Below are 16741 nucleotides of genomic sequence, written 5' to 3' on the forward strand. Positions count from 1 at the left end.
CTAGAAAGACATTTCTAGGTCACTTCCAACTCTTTACCGTGACAGTCTTTTACAGCAGCATTCTGTTCCTGTATAATGCCCTACAATGCCAGGGGGTCCAGGAGTGTGCCGAGCCAAACCACCGAGATGTGGCTATGGCCCAGAAATTTGGGGTGTAATAAGAACATGGTGAATGTAACGGGAACCACTTACTGAACTGACTCTTCTGAGTTGTTAGCGCTGCAGGCTGAAGTTTAAAGTTAGGGGTTCTACCTCTTTTGAACCACCCGTGGCTCTTTTTGGGAAAGAAACTTTTCTCTGTGATGGGAGAGATAACTTAAAATATGGCAGTGTGAGAAAGGCAAAAATCTGGAGATTGTCAAGATCAATGACCCCCAGTGTCTCTGAGGAAGCATTTCTAGGTCAGTGACACCCGCCTGACTGCAGAGTGGTGGACACATGCTATCACAGTTAAGACTTAATGTATTTGTGTATGTGTGTGCACGAGTACAGCTGTCTGAAGACACCAAAGGCATCAGAGACCCGAGCCGGAGTTATAGATGGCTGGGAACCACCCAGTGTGAGTGTTGGGAACTGAACACGGGTCCTCTCGCGGTATATGCTCTTGACCACTGAGTAGTCTCCCCCAGATCCACAACAGGCATTTCGTGTAACCCAGTTATAGTTATACGGGCATTTCGTATAACCTAGTTATAACTATCACATGTGGTGGTGATAGTTAAGGACAAGCCTCTATTTTTGCCCTTGACCTGAATCTGAAATTGCTCTAAAATAACACATATTCAAAATCAATTTACCAGTGTGCTAGCATCACTTACAGATAATACAGTACATCAGGTTTGTTTGTTTTTGGAGACAGGGTTTCTTTGCAGCTCTAGCTGTTATGGAACTCACTTTGTAGATCAGGCTTGTCTTGAACTCAAAGAAATCTGCCTGCCTCTGTCTCCCAAGTGTTGGGATTAAAGGTGTGCACCTGGTACATTTAAGGGTTTTAACACCAGAAATTATAAACTCAAGTTAAATCACTACAGAGTAGAAGACAACAGAGAATTGTAACATGCTCAAGGATGCTGAACTGAAACACAAAACACCAGGCTAGCATTCTCTAACTCTGCTTGAGATAGTAAAGTATCTTGTCTTGTGCTGTGACCGCCCCAGGCTGTCAAAAGTCCTCTCCAAATTATGAGATAGGGTTAATTTGTTTGTGGCTGATGGACAAGAACAAACAAAATATGTTGTGGGACACTTGGACCATTGTTCGACAGTCTGGCCTAGCAGGCCACATTTGGCCCTTGGACAGCACTTTTTCTCACTGGGAACACCAGGGGTTACGGTGTATAAACCAGTCTCATAAAACAAACCAAATGAAGGACTGGGAGATCTCCCAGCTCTGCCTGTCTCCCCATTCACATGGAGGAAATTTCTGGAAAGAAATCATTGACAAGTCAGACAAAATCAGCAGAGCCAATTGAATCCTGGGAGTCTCGTGGTGAGTGACAGAGATGGCCTTTCTCTGGCAGAAGCTCAATCATCAGTGCAATACCCAGGGCAGAGGCTCAAGACTGCTGTTCTGTACCCAACCATGGAAATCCCCACGAAGATAAGAAGAAAGGAAAGCTAGAAATCCACTCTGTCCTTTATTCTACCCAGGAGCCATCCGCTGACTCTTTGGCAGGCTGACGTAAGGGCGCTGCTCTCCAGGTGGGTGGTGCTGCGGACAGCTCTTGCTGAGGGGTGAGAGAGACTCTGGCACTGAGGGGAACAGCACTGGGAAGCCGGGATGCCGACAGAGCAGGGCCCCAGTGGCCTCAGAAGGCTTGCTTGTTCTGGGTGACCTGAGGTAACAGGCATTTCTACGCGGCCTGCATGTCCACTGATGGCTACCCAGGCTGCAGGTGGAGGTGACGCTGCTGTCCCAGCACTATGGTGCTGGCCCTTCTGAAGTCCTTTCCCTTTTCCTGCTGTGGCTTAAGTTATGACTAGGAATGAGGAAAGGAGGCTATGTCCCTTCTTTGGCGGTGGGTTGTGGGGGCTTAAGTGGTGAGATGGAGGAACAGAGAGGGGTGAGAGATGTAGAGCAAGGCGACCAGCCCAAAGAGGCCGGGAGCTGCTGCGGGCCTGAGACACCTAGCAGACCTGTGAGCGGGAGGCTGAGAAACTCTGGCCACTGCCCTGAAGATGGGAGAAGTGAGGCAGAGGCACCTGGCCCCTCGTCTAGGAGACAGAACTCAGGCACCAGGTGAAGAGAGAGCTGCCTTCTCTACCCTCCAACAGTCTCTGACAGCTTGCCACCACAGAAACCAGTGGTCAGGCAAGCAGGGTCTATTGCTGGGATATCATGGCGAGTGCCCAGTCCAAGAAAGCCACTGTGACATCCTGTAGGCAGAGCCATGTCCATCGGGCAGCTTCGCTGAACTGTGTCTTAATGCAGTCCCAGGTCACTTTTCCTCTACGAGAAAAGCAGAACATTTGAGAGGGCTGGGTGTCATGTGTGGGACTGTGTCACTTCATAGGGGTGCAGCTTGAACCCATAATATTCATCCCAGAGTGGCTGTAACAAAAACGAATGGTGTACCCTTATCCCCAGGGTCAGAAGTGGGTCACCAGGAACCTGTAGAGTCTGTAGTAGAGGTCTTACCTGCAGGCTTCGTGGCAGTACTCCTGGGCTTGGGCCAGGGCCACAAGCAGCAGGTGCCACATGGGCAGCAGCACACTGTGGTGGAAGAGCAGCAGCAGCTCCTTCAAGGAGTGGAAGAGCTGGTGCAGGGCCTCAGGGAGCTGGGCCTGCAGAGGACCATAGAGAGTGGTTGGAACAAGATACCCAGGGCAATGAGATTCTGCCCGTGCTGGATTGCTCCCTCCCAAGAACTCTGTCTCTGGGGGGATGGATCTTCTGACTCTTGATCTCCAGCTTACTTACCCTCTGCAGGAAGCCAGTGAAGCTGTCACCAAAACAGGCACAGTGGGCAGAAAGCAAGCTGACTGTGGCATTGGTGTATGTCCAGGCCAGTTGCAAACCGGGCTGTACCACAGCAATCAGGTGGGAGCTATAGGCTGGCAATGTTTCCTGCAGCCAGCTGTGGAGAAATCGGAGGACAGAGGCATACTCTGAGCTTCCCCAGGCCAACTTGCTCACCAAAGGAAGGACAAAAAAGGGAGGACAGGAATAGTTTAAGTACTTCCCACTGTCCATGCCTGCCCCGACCACCGGCATCACCCTGCCTTCCTTGGTAGGAGCTCACTTGTAGCTTTGCAGGCTGGAGGAGTAGAGCTTGGCACACACTTGCTGGCCAACAGGCAGGAAACCAGAGGATCGAAGCAACCGGCCTGTGAGGGAGGCTGCAAAGGGAACCTCTGGTGAGCTGGGAGAGCAGGGGCAGGGCATGGAAGACAGACATCACAGGTGCTGGGGCAGGCACAGGGAGGCAGTGGGACAGTTTCGTGTGCTCTCGGGTCTAACTAGACAGGTTGGGAGGGAGATTTGCAGGCCAGATTTGAATAACTTCTGCTGGGTCAAGAGTAGGAAGAATGGGCCATTGGTGGAGTTTTGGACTGAGTGGTTAGAAGACCTCAGGCTTGAGTATCTGCCTTTTACTAGGCTGTGATCTTTCTTCCTTTTTTAAACTACCCTTAGTGATTTATTTAGTGCACGCATGTGGATATGGCACAGCACGTACGTGAGGTCAGGATTTGTGCTGACTTCCACCATGTGTACCATGGGGATGGAACTCAGACTGTCATATGTGGCAGCAAGTACATGTGGCCACTGTTATCTTTCTGTTCCTACTAGCTATGATCTTAATCTGAGACCAAATCTTTCTTCTTCCTCAGGAGTTAAAAGGAGAAAACATGTGTTTAGGAGTTGTAGATTTGTAAACATGTCTCTCCTGCAGAGTATCGTCCAACCTGAAGGGAATATCCAACCTGCATAGAACACCGAGGTCAAAGGGCTTGCATTGTGGCACCGAGAACTCATCAGGACAAGGTGGGCTCTGGAAATGCGACACATAGCTCTGTGCCCACCACCATGTTCTCTTCCTAGACTACCAACCACTACTTACCCTGGAAGGAGCTGTGTGACCGAAAGTCATGGCATAAGAATCCTATTGCAAAGACCAGAAGCAACAGGAAGAGCCGGGCCCAGGGTGGTCGAGGACCCCGTGCCTGTTGCAACAAGCCCTGGCAGCAGAGAAAAGGACAGTGGTCAGAGGTAGAAGGCCTGGTTTCTGCTTCTAAAAGCAAGCCCCAGCCGGGCGGTGGTGGCACACGCCTTTAATCCCAGCACTCGGGAGGCAGAGGCAGGCGGATCTCTGTGAGTTCGAGACCAGCCTGGTCTACAAGAGCTAGTTCCAGGACAGGCTCCAAAACCACAGAGAAACCCTGTCTCGAAAAACCAAAAAAAAAAAAAAAAAAAAAAAAAAAAAAGCAAGCCCCAAGCTAGGCCTACACAGAAACTTGAGGTAAAGGGGGATCCACAGACAGGTTGGACGGGGATGTAACCCAAGCACAACCCAGGGTGTGTGAAGACAGATGCAGGACTGTATGGACTGGAGAGGCTGGGTATCACACCTTGCAGGCTGTATCACAGCTGACAACATGTTCGTTGCTGCTACTGCCCTTCTTTAGAAGTTCCTGGTTGGCAAGCCTGAAGGACTGAATGGTCTCTTGCAAAGACTTCCGAGCCTACAGAATATCAAGAGATGAGATGAGAGTGTGAGTCTTGGCCTATAACAGCATCTTGTGCCGCAACCTTGCTTAATGCTCAGTGTCAAAGGCACAAAAAAGGGAGGGCAGAGGTCAAGGGGACCAACTGAGAACCCAGACAACTCTGGTCTCCCACATCCTCTCAGCTCCTCACCTTCTTGGGAATCTGCTCCCAGGACTTGAGCAAGTGTTCCAGCAGCAGGCTGTGGAGGAGCAAGCTCCTGTCAGTCAGCAGCCCACTGGGCCTGCCTCCCCTCTCTGCCACCAAGACCCTGGGTTCTGAGTCCCGAAAGACCCCACCCACAGTAGTTCTTTAAGGCCACCCAGCTGTGTTCTCACTGAACGGAGAGGTGGGAGCCTGGTGAAGAGTGACTGGTGTTTCTGGTATGACACACCAGCCCTAGTCTGGAAGCATACACTAGGAGGCTTCTCTGTGTAGACCAGAACAGGTGACCCCACCCCCACCTGCCTGGACTGTGACAGGTGCTTGGGGTACAGCTGTTTCCAGACGCTGGTGCTGAGGGGGTCCGTAGTCAGGCACTGGGTCAGGCTGCCCAGGAGCTGCACAGAACAAGAGAGAGGATGATGATGATGAAAAGGAGGGCTGGGGCTTCTGGTAACAACATGTCTATCATGAAGGCTGAGAGAGCCTGTCAAGACTCCTGAGAAGCTGAGATGCTATCACAGGGTAGGTGTGGTTCCTGAGCTGCAGCATTAGCTTACAGATCTTGTCTACAGTGACAGGCCACCACTGACCACCCTCCTACCTCTCAGGCCCATACTCGCTTGGGAAAGCACGAGTGTGGGCGCAGGTGGCTGTGGAGTGAACTGCAGAACCAGGGAACATCCATGATGAGACTAAGTGCAGCTGCACTCTGGGCAGGGAAGGACTGCTCACCTCTTTCTTCATTTCGGGAGGACAGTTAGGGGTGGCTCTGGACAGGAACGAAGGGAAGTAGGTGTGCAGGGTAGATTCTGGCTTTGCTCCAAACGCCAGCACCTTCAATCGGGGAAAGAGCTGGCACAGCTGCTCCTGCAGGCTAAGGGAGGAGGGCCAGGCTCAGGCTGTAAATGGAACTGTGACACTTGAGTTTATCCCTGGCCTGAAGGGAGAGTCACCTAGTGTCTTGGGATGGTTCTGAGTCTTTGCACACAGAAGCACCTTGCAAAGTTTGTCTCCTTAAGCACTGCCCGATGTTGCATTAAAAAAAATTGTCGCATTCAAAGACATATATAATTTCTGGGCTTCACAGGCCCCTTGAAACCTCCTGCAGAACTTTCCAGATGTAAATCTAGGGCTTCTGGGGGAAAGGGGATGGAAATGCACTGTGGTGTCTCAACTTTGCACTGGGAACTCTCCCTGTATGCATGTTCCAAAGCAGTCCTACCTGGGGGTTAGGGAGTTGTTGGGCATATAGGCAAAGTCTAGGAGTGGGAAGAAGTCCTTGGGGCCAATCATGCCAAAGCCTTTGGTGAGGTTGGGATGCATCCTAGAGAAAGGAGAAACAGGCTTGTTGGAAAGCACTCTGGTGCTCCAGTCATGACCTTGGCTAAGCCAGTGTCCAGGGAGAAGGGCATAAACTCTACCCCATCCCCAACCCTCAATGGCTCCCTCCCTTTCCTTCCTCACCATCACACTTGGAGGTGGGAGGAGCTGGTCCTGAGTTTCCTCGCATCTATGGAGACCAGGATCACGGCATCCCATTTTGCCGAAACAGCCTCTTGTGGACACCCTGGGCCTTCCCCTCGCTGTCCCCCCATTACTCACAGGAGCAGCCGGTCCAGGTATGCGATGGCAAAGGGAGACAAAGACTTGATGCCCAGCACAGGCAGCATGATCCCCAGCCACACTGTAAAGTCAAAAGTCAGCAAGTCTCAGGCTCATGCACAGGGGCATCAGAGAAGAGACCAATCCATCCTTCTTTGTCTGTTACCTTTCAGTCCCTCGGTGAGGTTAGCAAAACCTGCTTGCCCCAAGGCCCACATGACGGTCAGGCACTTTGCTGGTCGGCTCTGGTGGGACCTCAGAAGTTCTAGGAACTGAGGAGATGGGTAGAAGGGGCAGGTTATAGGTTAGCACACCAGAACTACAGATCCCAGTGGGAAGACAGGTGTAGGTGGGAAGGGTGTCAAGAACAGTGGAACCCTATGGCAGTGTGGCACAGTGAGCCCAGTGATGCTCTCCCTGACTCTCAACGCACTGGCTGACCAGTTCTAGGAAGGCTATGGCACTTCTCTATGGTCCAGCCATTCTATAATACCAACAGAGTATTCCATAATGCCAACCTTATCCAACAGAGACACACAGTAAATGCTAGTGGTATTATGTGTTACTCCCTCCCAGAACCAAACCTAACGATGTAGACTCTGTCTAGTTTCCCTAGTCCTACCCCTAGTGTCCCCAGTACCACCCAAGGCTCACCTTGCCCAGGTCTGAGGTGACAATCTTGGGCTTGTCCTTCAGAATGGCCTGAATACAGATGCGGTATCCATGTAGCGACTCCCCTAGAGAGACGTATGCTCTTAGATCCACTCATATGACTTGGCACCCCACACTTTTTTTTCCCCAGCTGCGATCCCAAGCCCTATCTCCTCCTCCCTTCTCTCCCAGAAACGTCTGAGGCGATTAGGACATTTCTTGTTGGGAAAGGAACTGATGACTACAGCAGCAAGAAAAAAAGGGTAGGCTCTCAAGACGGTCACCTTTCACGGACATTCCTACCTGGTGTCTTATCCAACTCTTGCAGCATGGTGAACAGACAGTGATCGAAGAAGAGCTCCAGAGACCCTGCAGCTTTGGTCAGCAGCCCTCGGATGATCCCACGCAGCTCTCGGCTCACGAGGCTGTAGGGATAATCTGGGGCCATTGGCCTCTGTGAGAGCTAGGACAGGCTGCCCTTGCACCCAGGCTGGCTTTCTTTCTCTTCCCCAAGAAGATCCCGCCACTTGTACAGCCACACGTCCGAGTCAGGACAGTGGAGGTACTGGGCTCTCAGGAACATTCACCCTTTCAGAACATCCTTATCTGAGCTGAGGGGTGGGGGACTAACCATGCGGATACTGGCTCAGGGTGGGCTCACTCTGGGGACTCTGGAGCTTGTAGTTGAGATAGCTGGCCAGGTCCTTCAGCCACACAGAGGGGTTCCCAGTGAACACGCTCTGGCTCTTGTCCAGTTCCTTCTGCAGAGCTGTCACATCCAGCTGTCAAGGAGAGTGAACAGGGGCAGGGAAGGCAAATAGGGGCAGGTCGGTGGTGGCTGAAGGAGGCTTGCGTATGTGGACGCTACGACTTTGCCACACCCAGATCCTAAGTAAGTGTGGGGCAGGACAGCTGAGAATGCTGGTCCCAACGCCATACACCTGTAGGCCCTTCACACGTTCGAGGGAGAGAACAGAGGGCAGACGGGAATGAAAGATGACAGCTTCTAAGGGACAGAGGACCCAAGCCAGCCTTCTCATCACCTCCATCTTGTTTTTGGGTTTCTATCACTCTTCTTGCCTAAGGTTCTTAGGAACATCCTACTTCCTTCTGTCCCTTGGCGTTCCATCTTTGCTGGAACTCCTCTCGTCTGACAGTCCTACCTTCCACATCTTCTCTGCACCCTACGCCTAGGTCCACTTACAGCTCTCAGGGCATCCTCCAGGCTTCGGAATGGGCCCTGCTTCTGGTTTTGGCTGTTGACAGCTGCCACCTTCTTTGGCTGCTTCTTGTTTGCTGGCTTCTTAGGCTCCGCAGCAGGGGGTGGAACTTGCTCTTTATTCTGTCCCTTCACAACTTTCACAAAGCCACGCTCATAAAGAGTGCTCGTGGTCTGGATTGGTGCTGGAATGATGACAGGCAGAAAACAGCAGACCCTTAACACCCCAGGGCTCAAGGCACAGTGGTCCCTTCTCTGCAGGGGCACCTAAGTCATTTACTGTGAGATGCTGTCCCCAGCTTCTCCCTTGGGAGCTTTAGAAGCACAGCAAAGAGCCCTTGTGGTGGCTGATTTCAGTCCCCACCAGCAGGTCCCTGGCTCTTCCAGTTCTTTATCAGATAAAGCAAAGCACGTGGGAGTTCAGCCAGTCTCGGGTGCAGACTGGTGGGCTTCAAGGGCTCTGGCTGCTAGTCTCTGAGGGTGGAATTTCCCTAGCATGGTTCCCACTCCCAGTTCTTTTTTTTTTTAAATATTTATTTATTTATTATATACAATATTCTGGTGCCGGAAGAGGGCACCAGACCTCTTTACAGATGGTTGTGAGCCACCATGTGGTTGCTGGGAATTGAACTCAGGACCTCTGGAAGAACAGTCAGTGCTCTTAACCACTGAGCCATCTCTCCAGCCCCCCACTCCCAGTTCTTGCTGGTTCTAAAATGACAGCTCTATACTCAACAAGTGGCAAGCTTTCTCCCCTCCTCTGGAGACTATGGGGTCGGTGACACAGAGATTAACTTCTGGTCGGAGTGTATTTCGGGTCATTCCTTCCAGTCCTGGGCTTCGCATCCACCCCTCCCAGATACGCTGGTTACTTTAAAAGGAGTACAGTGTGGGATCCCCAATGCCTCTGTCCAGTCACTCGTCAGACACCTGGCCAACGAGGGCCGGGACAGCTCAAAGTGCTGTGTGCAAAGGCCTTAACAGATGGAGATCTGAATTCCATTCTCTTCCGACTCGAGAGTCGGCTTCGCTGGGCCTCCGTTTCCTGACCAGTGCGGTGGGGATGGCCACCTCTCCCGGCACTTCAGGGAGGGGTGGCCGGGGTCCCGCGGATCCGCTCCCGGCTTCCGCAGCTGCTCCGCCGCGCCCCTGCCCCACAGGCCCAGGTGGGGGGCGGCGGGTACTCACAGCTCAGATCATATTTCCACACTCCGTTTGCCTCCCCGAGCGCTCGGCGATCACCGCCGCCGCCGCCTCCTCGTCCACCGCTGCTTGCTCCAGGTCGCCGGCCCTTCTTCACCACCTCCCAGCCCCCGGGGCCCGCTGCCTTGGCCGACATGACTTCGGCTCCACTACCTCCTGGCTTTCCAGCCCACACGGCCTTCCCCGGGTGCCACGTCGTCGCTGCCGCCGCCGCAAAGCAGCCTGGGATTCGTAGTCCGTCCGTGCCATCGCGTGGCGGGTCTGGGGAGTGGCCGGCGGCAGCCAGGCCCCGCTCCAGCGGCTAAAAATTACTACTCTGCCCGCACCTGCGGCCTGGGCCTGCTTGGAAATGAAGACTAGTCCCGTTTTTTCTTGTTCTGTCTTCCCTCCTATTTTGGATTTTTCGAGACAGGCTTTCTCTTGTGCAGCTCTGGTTGTCCTGGAACTCGCTCTGTAGCCCAGGCTGGTTTCAAACTAACAGAGAGATTCACCTGCCTCTGCCTCCCGAGTGCTGGGATTAAAGGCAGTACAGTTCAATTGTGGGGATGAATGAAGCCCTAGAAGGACGAAGGCAGTGTTCCTGAAACAGGTGGCAGTTGAGATGGCTCCTAGGAAGGGAGAATCTTCATTGGTTGGGGATCACGGCCAGTGGAGAGACTACTTCACCTGTATGGCTTTATTAATTTAGACAAAGGTCTAGGGTGCTAAAACTACAGGTAGTTCAACATGACAGGGCTCAAAAAGAATCTTCCTCTTTTTCTTTATTTATTATTTAAAGTAAATAAATTTATTATTTATTTAGTATACAGCTTTCTGCCTGCTTGTACACCTGAAGGCCAGAAGAGGGCACCAAGATGGTTGTGAGCCACTGTGTGGTTGCTGAGAATTGAACTCAGGACCTCTGGAAGAGCAGCCAGTGCTCTTAACTGCTGAGCCATCTCTCCAGCCCTATAAAAGGGTCTTGGCTGCCAAATCTGGACTTTATTCTCTAGACCTTAGAAAACAATGGCTAGGTGACATGATCCTTACAAAAACAAAACACGGAGCTGTGTGAAGGATGAGTCACAGAGGGGGAGGCAGGTGAGGGATGACCAACCCCTGCAGCCTCCTTCTGGGATCCTCCATCCCAGTCAGGCCTGAGCATGGCTGACTGTCTCAGATGAAATGTCTTTGAGCTGATCACCAATCTGTTAACTTCTCAGGTCACTGTTCGCCTCTACTCAGACACCAACAATGCTCCTTTTGTTCCATCGCCGATGTCACATGTATATGGTCACAGAAGAGGCCCTATTTTATGACGAGAAACACTTGGTTTTCCCACTACAGCCCCAGGTGATCTAATGCCCTCTTCTGGCACCAGAGAGCACACACATGCATGTGCACATAGCCACACACAGATACACACATGTACATAAATAGCGAATTCTAGTCCAAGATCTCTACCACCTTAAGCAAGCCTCGTTATGCATGGCCTGGGTCAATGGTTCTCAACCTTCCTAAAGCTGTGGTGCTTGGATATAGTTCCTCATGTTGTGGCGACCCCTACCCATAAAGTTATGTTGCTACTTCATAATTGTAATTTTGCTGTTATAAATCATAATGTAAATATATGTGTTTTCTGATGGTCTTAGGTGATGTTAGTCTTCAGGCATCTGTACTGGCCTGATCTTGGGTATACGTCCTCAGCTGTAGCCACTAAGAGCACCTTCTGTGCACATTTACTATGTTCCTCTTTAAAAGAGCCCTGCCCACCACTCATCTTTCTCTTTCTCTCTTCCCTTCTGCTCCTGTCCCAGAGGCCAGTCTCACTCTCTCCTTCCCTCCCCTTTTCCCATTCACTTTCCCCCAATAAAAAACCTCTCCACCTGAGCTCTGTTGCATGGCATCTTTCCCTCTCATGCTGCTTTTTAAAAATTACAGCAGGCGATCCCTGTGAAAGGGGTCCTGACCCCACAGGTTGAGAACCACTGCTCTCAGAGAGTCCCAAGGGGCTGGCATTCACTTCAGAATTCTTGGGCTTCCAAGGCCTTGGCTACCATGGCTCTTCAACAAACATGCTCCAGGAGTGTGGGTCCGTGTGGACGGCATGGAATTGTTCCTGAGTCCTTCTTCCCTTCTACATTTTGCTCTGTAGAACAACCCGCTCGGGGGCTGGGGCATCAGATGGGTACTTGGGTATTGTTCTGGTTTTTACCCCCAGTATATAACACATGCACACACAGACACAGATAAAGCAAAGGGAACCACAAAGACATGGCTGTCCTCTGGGCCCCAGGCTTGTTTACTGCACAGCTGCTGTGAGGTACGAGCACTTTGACAAGCAGTCGAGGGTTATCATGTAGACATTCCTTAGCCAAGTATACCCCATCACCCCACAGCCACTCTCTGGGCTGCCCATCTTACAGCCACAGCTGCAGGCTTTCTCCTTCCTCCTGAGGGCCCCCTGTTGTGAGAGCATTCCGGATCCTAGCTGGAGTAACTGCCTTGCAGCAAGCTACCATTTGGTGGGTCTATGCGAGAGCATTCCGGATCCTAGCTGGAGTAACTGCCTTGCAGCAAGCTACCATTTGGTGGGTCTATGCGAGAGCATTCCGGATCCTAGCTGGAGTAACTGCCTTGCAGCAAGCTACCATTTGGTGGGTCTATGCGAGAGCATTCCGGATCCTAGCTGGAGTAACTGCCTTGCAGCAAGCTACCATTTGGTGGGTCTATGCGAGAGCATTCCGGATCCTAGCTGGAGTAACTGCCTTGCAGCAAGCTACCATTTGGTGGGTCTATGCGAGAGCATTCCGGATCCTAGCTGGAGTAACTGCCTTGCAGCAAGCTACCATTTGGTGGGTCTATGCGAGAGCATTCCGGATCCTAGCTGGAGTAACTGCCTTGCAGCAAGCTACCATTTGGTGGGTCTATGCGAGAGCATTCCGGATCCTAGCTGGAGTAACTGCCTTGCAGCAAGCTACCATTTGGTGGGTCTATGCGAGAGCATTCCGGATCCTAGCTGGAGTAACTGCCTTGCAGCAAGCTACCATTTGGTGGGTCTATGCGAGAGCATTCCGGATCCTAGCTGGAGTAACTGCCTTGCAGCAAGCTACCATTTGGTGGGTCTATGCGAGAGCATTCCGGATCCTAGCTGGAGTAACTGCCTTGCAGCAAGCTACCATTTGGTGGGTCTATGCGAGAGCATTCCGGATCCTAGCTGGAGTAACTGCCTTGCAGCAAGCTACCATTTGGTGGGTCTATGCGAGAGCATTCCGGATCCTAGCTGGAGTAACTGCCTTGCAGCAAGCTACCATTTGGTGGGTCTATGCGAGAGCATTCCGGATCCTAGCTGGAGTAACTGCCTTGCAGCAAGCTACCATTTGGTGGGTCTATGCGAGAGCATTCCGGATCCTAGCTGGAGTAACTGCCTTGCAGCAAGCTACCATTTGGTGGGTCTATGCGAGAGCATTCCGGATCCTAGCTGGAGTAACTGCCTTGCAGCAAGCTACCATTTGGTGGGTCTACGCGCCCGACTGCAGCAAGACAGGCCATCCTTGACGTCATTCCTCACTTCAGCTGGACGGTGTTTGCTGCAACTGGCTCAGTTCCTGGCAAGGGCAAGGACTGAGTACGTGTAAACAGTTATTTTACTGTCTAGTTTTGTCTGAGCCTTATGCTGTCTGAACTTTAGTCACCTTTGGTGTCTTAGCATCAAGCAGTACTCTGAGCCCAGGTTTGCATCAGCTCTGCTCTAGACTTAAGAACTGTTCAAAACTGATCAGTAGGGTGCTGTGGAGTAATTCTTTTGTACACTGTGAAGGTGCTTTGCTCTCATTGGTTTTAATAAAGAGCCAAACGTCAAATAGCTAGGCAGAAAGAAGTTAGGTGGGAGAGTCAGACTGGGAGAAAGAACACTGGGAAGGAGGAGGGAGGAGTTACCAGAAGATGCAAAGGAAACAGGAGATGAATATGCCATGTTGAGAAAAGGTACCACCATATATGGCAGAGCGTAGATAAGAGATACAGTTAAGTTGAAAAAGCTAGTTAGTAATAAGCCTAAGCTATTGACTGAGCATTTATAATTAATAATCAGTCTCTGTGTGATTATTTGGGAAACCGGTGGTCAAGATAAAGAAACTAGGTAAAAATGCTCAAAGCAGCGTAGAACAAAAAACTTCCCAGAGCATGAGGCTAGGCTCTCAGGGAATTGAGGGGGGAGAAGACAGCTGGCAGCACACCATGAGCTAAACTATGCAGTAGTTTAAGGTTTTGGTCATGCAGGCAGAAAAGATTGCAGATATGCAGTAAAGACAGATCCAGATGGGAAAAATCTCTAAGTGGGTTATAGTTCACAAATGTACATAGGCTTGGGAGAGAAAAGAGAAAGAGTATAGACAGTCCTAGAAAAAAATTAAAAATAATAAACTCTTTAAAGAAACATTAAAGTAATATAAAGGAAAAAGGCCATGAAAAGATGAAAAATACTAAGGGAGTCTGGATTCTGTATGTTACTGGGCTGTCTTGATTTTTTTTTTTGATTGCTGATGAACAAGTGATAGTTGCTAAGAGACACTGGCTTGTGATGGCTGCTGGATTAATCTAACCTATGTATTTTTTAAATATTTTGACTTCAAAATGGAGATCAAAAGGTGTGTTGCTTTGTGGAAGGGGTTATGCTTTTGTTCCCATAGAAAATGAAAGGCTATAGATTTGTTCAGGGTTAGAGAAGATCATGTTTGATGGAGGAAGACCCCCTAAAAATCTTGGCTACAGACATAAAGAAATAAACCTAGAAAACTATGACATACAACATATATTTTACTTACTCAAACATAAAATAAAAATTATCTTTGGCTAACTTGTGTACAACACAAGTCTATACTTGTATTGATGCAGATATATATGTTACCTTTGAAAGTTTATGTATTTTCAGAGAAAGGGAACCAGATAACAATAAAAATGAATGGCTCAGGTGAACCAGCATCTCAGAACACCTCTATTGTAATTTCTTCAGAGTTCTGCATCCAGAACAACTTCAAGGCTGCTGGCTGAGGTGGTCTACCCTTATAGACTACTCCAGCCAAGACTTAACCATTATCCTGATATCCTCAAGGTTCCCCCCAAAATGCCAAGGACAATAGGAAGCACTCTAGAGAAAACAATGCCCACATTCCCAAGAGATGGGTTATGGATGTTTGTCATCATTTAAGGGGAGTTGGTTACAAGTTGTGTTGGTCATAGTCAGGAATAAAGCTAAACAAAAAAGTTAAATCAAAGATCTCTTTCTAAAAAAGGGGGGGAATACAGACAAGATGAAATAAAAAGGTAGATTTTTAAATCTACTTTAATCCAAAAAGCAACTATTAATCTTAAATATTTTACATTGGTATGGATTTTGGTTTACTGATACAAATTTAAAGTTATTTTTGTTACACTGTATGTGTGTTTCTACTCTTGTTTGGGTTTATGTGTTTATGCAGCTCATTAAAAATGTAATGTGTAATTAAGAAATACAGATTTGTAGTCATCTATAGTAATCAAACTTGTAGTCTTATTAAGTATATTTTCAAGGTTAAACAGATATATTTAGATAGATAGGTGATCTTCAAATACTTCAAAAACCTAAAGAGTATAACATTTAAAATGTTTTAATAATATAAGGCTTTTCTTGACAGTGAGACACATCTGCTCCTAAAAGCACCAATTTACTTCAGAGAAGATGATGGACATCGAAGAAACTCTGCATGGAGTTTGCTTTCTTTGTGGCAAAAAGCTAGCCACTATGCAAAGAAACTGTCCTTGCCTCAGTTGCTGAGAGGATGCAAAATAGAGTGACTGCCAAACTCTGACAAGGCAGGACAATCCATCAAAATTCCTTATTTCTCAGAAATGTCTGTCAGATATACTAGGCCTGTATGTTAAAGATGGATATGCCAACATTACAGAGGAACTTTGGGTGACTGTCCAGGCAGCCAGATGTCTCTGCCATTAGGTAATATTATATCCTTCTATGGTCTTTGATGGAGTTAAAGACTAAATAGTTAGACTTAGCTTTCCTTAGTTATGATAAAAATAAATTAGGCATAAAACTTTAGACTCACAAAGATAAGATAGATAATAGAGTATTTTCCCTAAATTTGCCAAATACAAATGGACTGGATAGTGCAGTTGAAATTCTTGCATATTAAAGCCTTCCTTTTTAATTAGATAAAAAGGGGGAAATGCTGAAGAACAATCCTTTTGTATACTGTAAAGATGTTTTGCTCTCATTTTTTTTTCGAGACAGGGTTTATTTGTAGTTTTTGGAGCCAGTCCTGGATCTAGCTCTTGTAGACCAGGCCTTGAACTCACTGAAATCTGCCTGCTTCTACCTCCCAAGTCCTAAGATTAAAGGCAGCACCACCAAATAAAGAACCAACTGGTCAATAAGTAGGCAGGAAGAGGTTAGGTGGGAGAGCCAGACTGAGAGAACACTGGGAAGAAGGGCAGAGTCACCAGCAGACACTGAGGAAACAGGAGATGAACACGCTGTGCTGAAAAAGGTACCACCACATGGTAGAGCATAGATAAGAAATATGGGTTAATTTAAGCTGAAAGAGCTAGCTAGTAATAAGTCTAAGCTATCGGTCAAGCATTTATAATTAATAGTAAGTCACTGTATGGTTATTTTGGGAGCTGGTGGTCCTGACAAAAACCTCTGCTTACAGTAGGGGTATGTGTAGAAGGTGTTTTTGTCATCCACTGGCCTGTAAGCTGTCCCTAATAAACTCATGTTACTCATCAAGATAATGTGATTATAATAATAATAACAGTAATACTATATCCCTAATAAACTCATGCTACTCATCAAGATAATGTGATTATAATAATAATAACAGTAATACTATATCCCTAATAAACTCATGCTACTCATCAAGATAATGTGAGTGTAATAATAATAATAATAAATAACAGCCATGAGTAACTCATGCTACTCATCAACCTGATCAAGTCATTTTCAGGACTATTGTTGCCAACCCATTCTAGGAGTCACATAAAACCTGCCTCAAGAGCAGTTAGCAGCCTTGGGAGCTGGGTGTAGGTGGAAGCCCAGTGACAGTGGTGGCTTCTGATAATGTGAGCTGTGCTGCATGGCTGTCCCTCAGGAGAGAGGAGGACAGAAGGGGATGTGCTCTGATATCTGGCTATGGCTCAGTTGAGGGAAACATGGCAAGGAC

The 16741-nt window shown here is 48.9% G+C and overlaps 1 protein-coding gene across 1 annotated transcript; it reads right to left on the minus strand.

The window, feature by feature from the left end:
- Positions 1–1624: 1624 nt before the first annotated feature.
- Positions 1625–9742, minus strand: LOC121433103 (transmembrane protein 214). The gene is made up of 17 exons (XM_041631362.1): positions 9531–9742; positions 8328–8527; positions 7755–7905; positions 7427–7561; positions 7127–7209; positions 6639–6744; positions 6473–6554; positions 6093–6194; positions 5603–5744; positions 5174–5265; positions 4859–4907; positions 4570–4683; positions 4062–4179; positions 3243–3339; positions 2921–3077; positions 2639–2784; positions 1625–2449 (listed from the first exon to the last, which is right to left on the minus strand). The coding sequence occupies exons 1-17, from the start codon at positions 9679–9681 to the stop codon at positions 2323–2325; spliced, it is 2052 nt and encodes a 683-aa protein (XP_041487296.1). The 5' UTR covers positions 9682–9742; the 3' UTR covers positions 1625–2322.
- Positions 9743–16741: the final 6999 nt, after the last annotated feature.

This window comes from Microtus oregoni, unplaced genomic scaffold, assembly GCF_018167655.1.
Source record: "Microtus oregoni isolate MIOR12 unplaced genomic scaffold, Mior012 000036F_ref0000092, whole genome shotgun sequence".
Lineage (NCBI taxonomy): Eukaryota > Metazoa > Chordata > Mammalia > Rodentia > Cricetidae > Microtus > Microtus oregoni.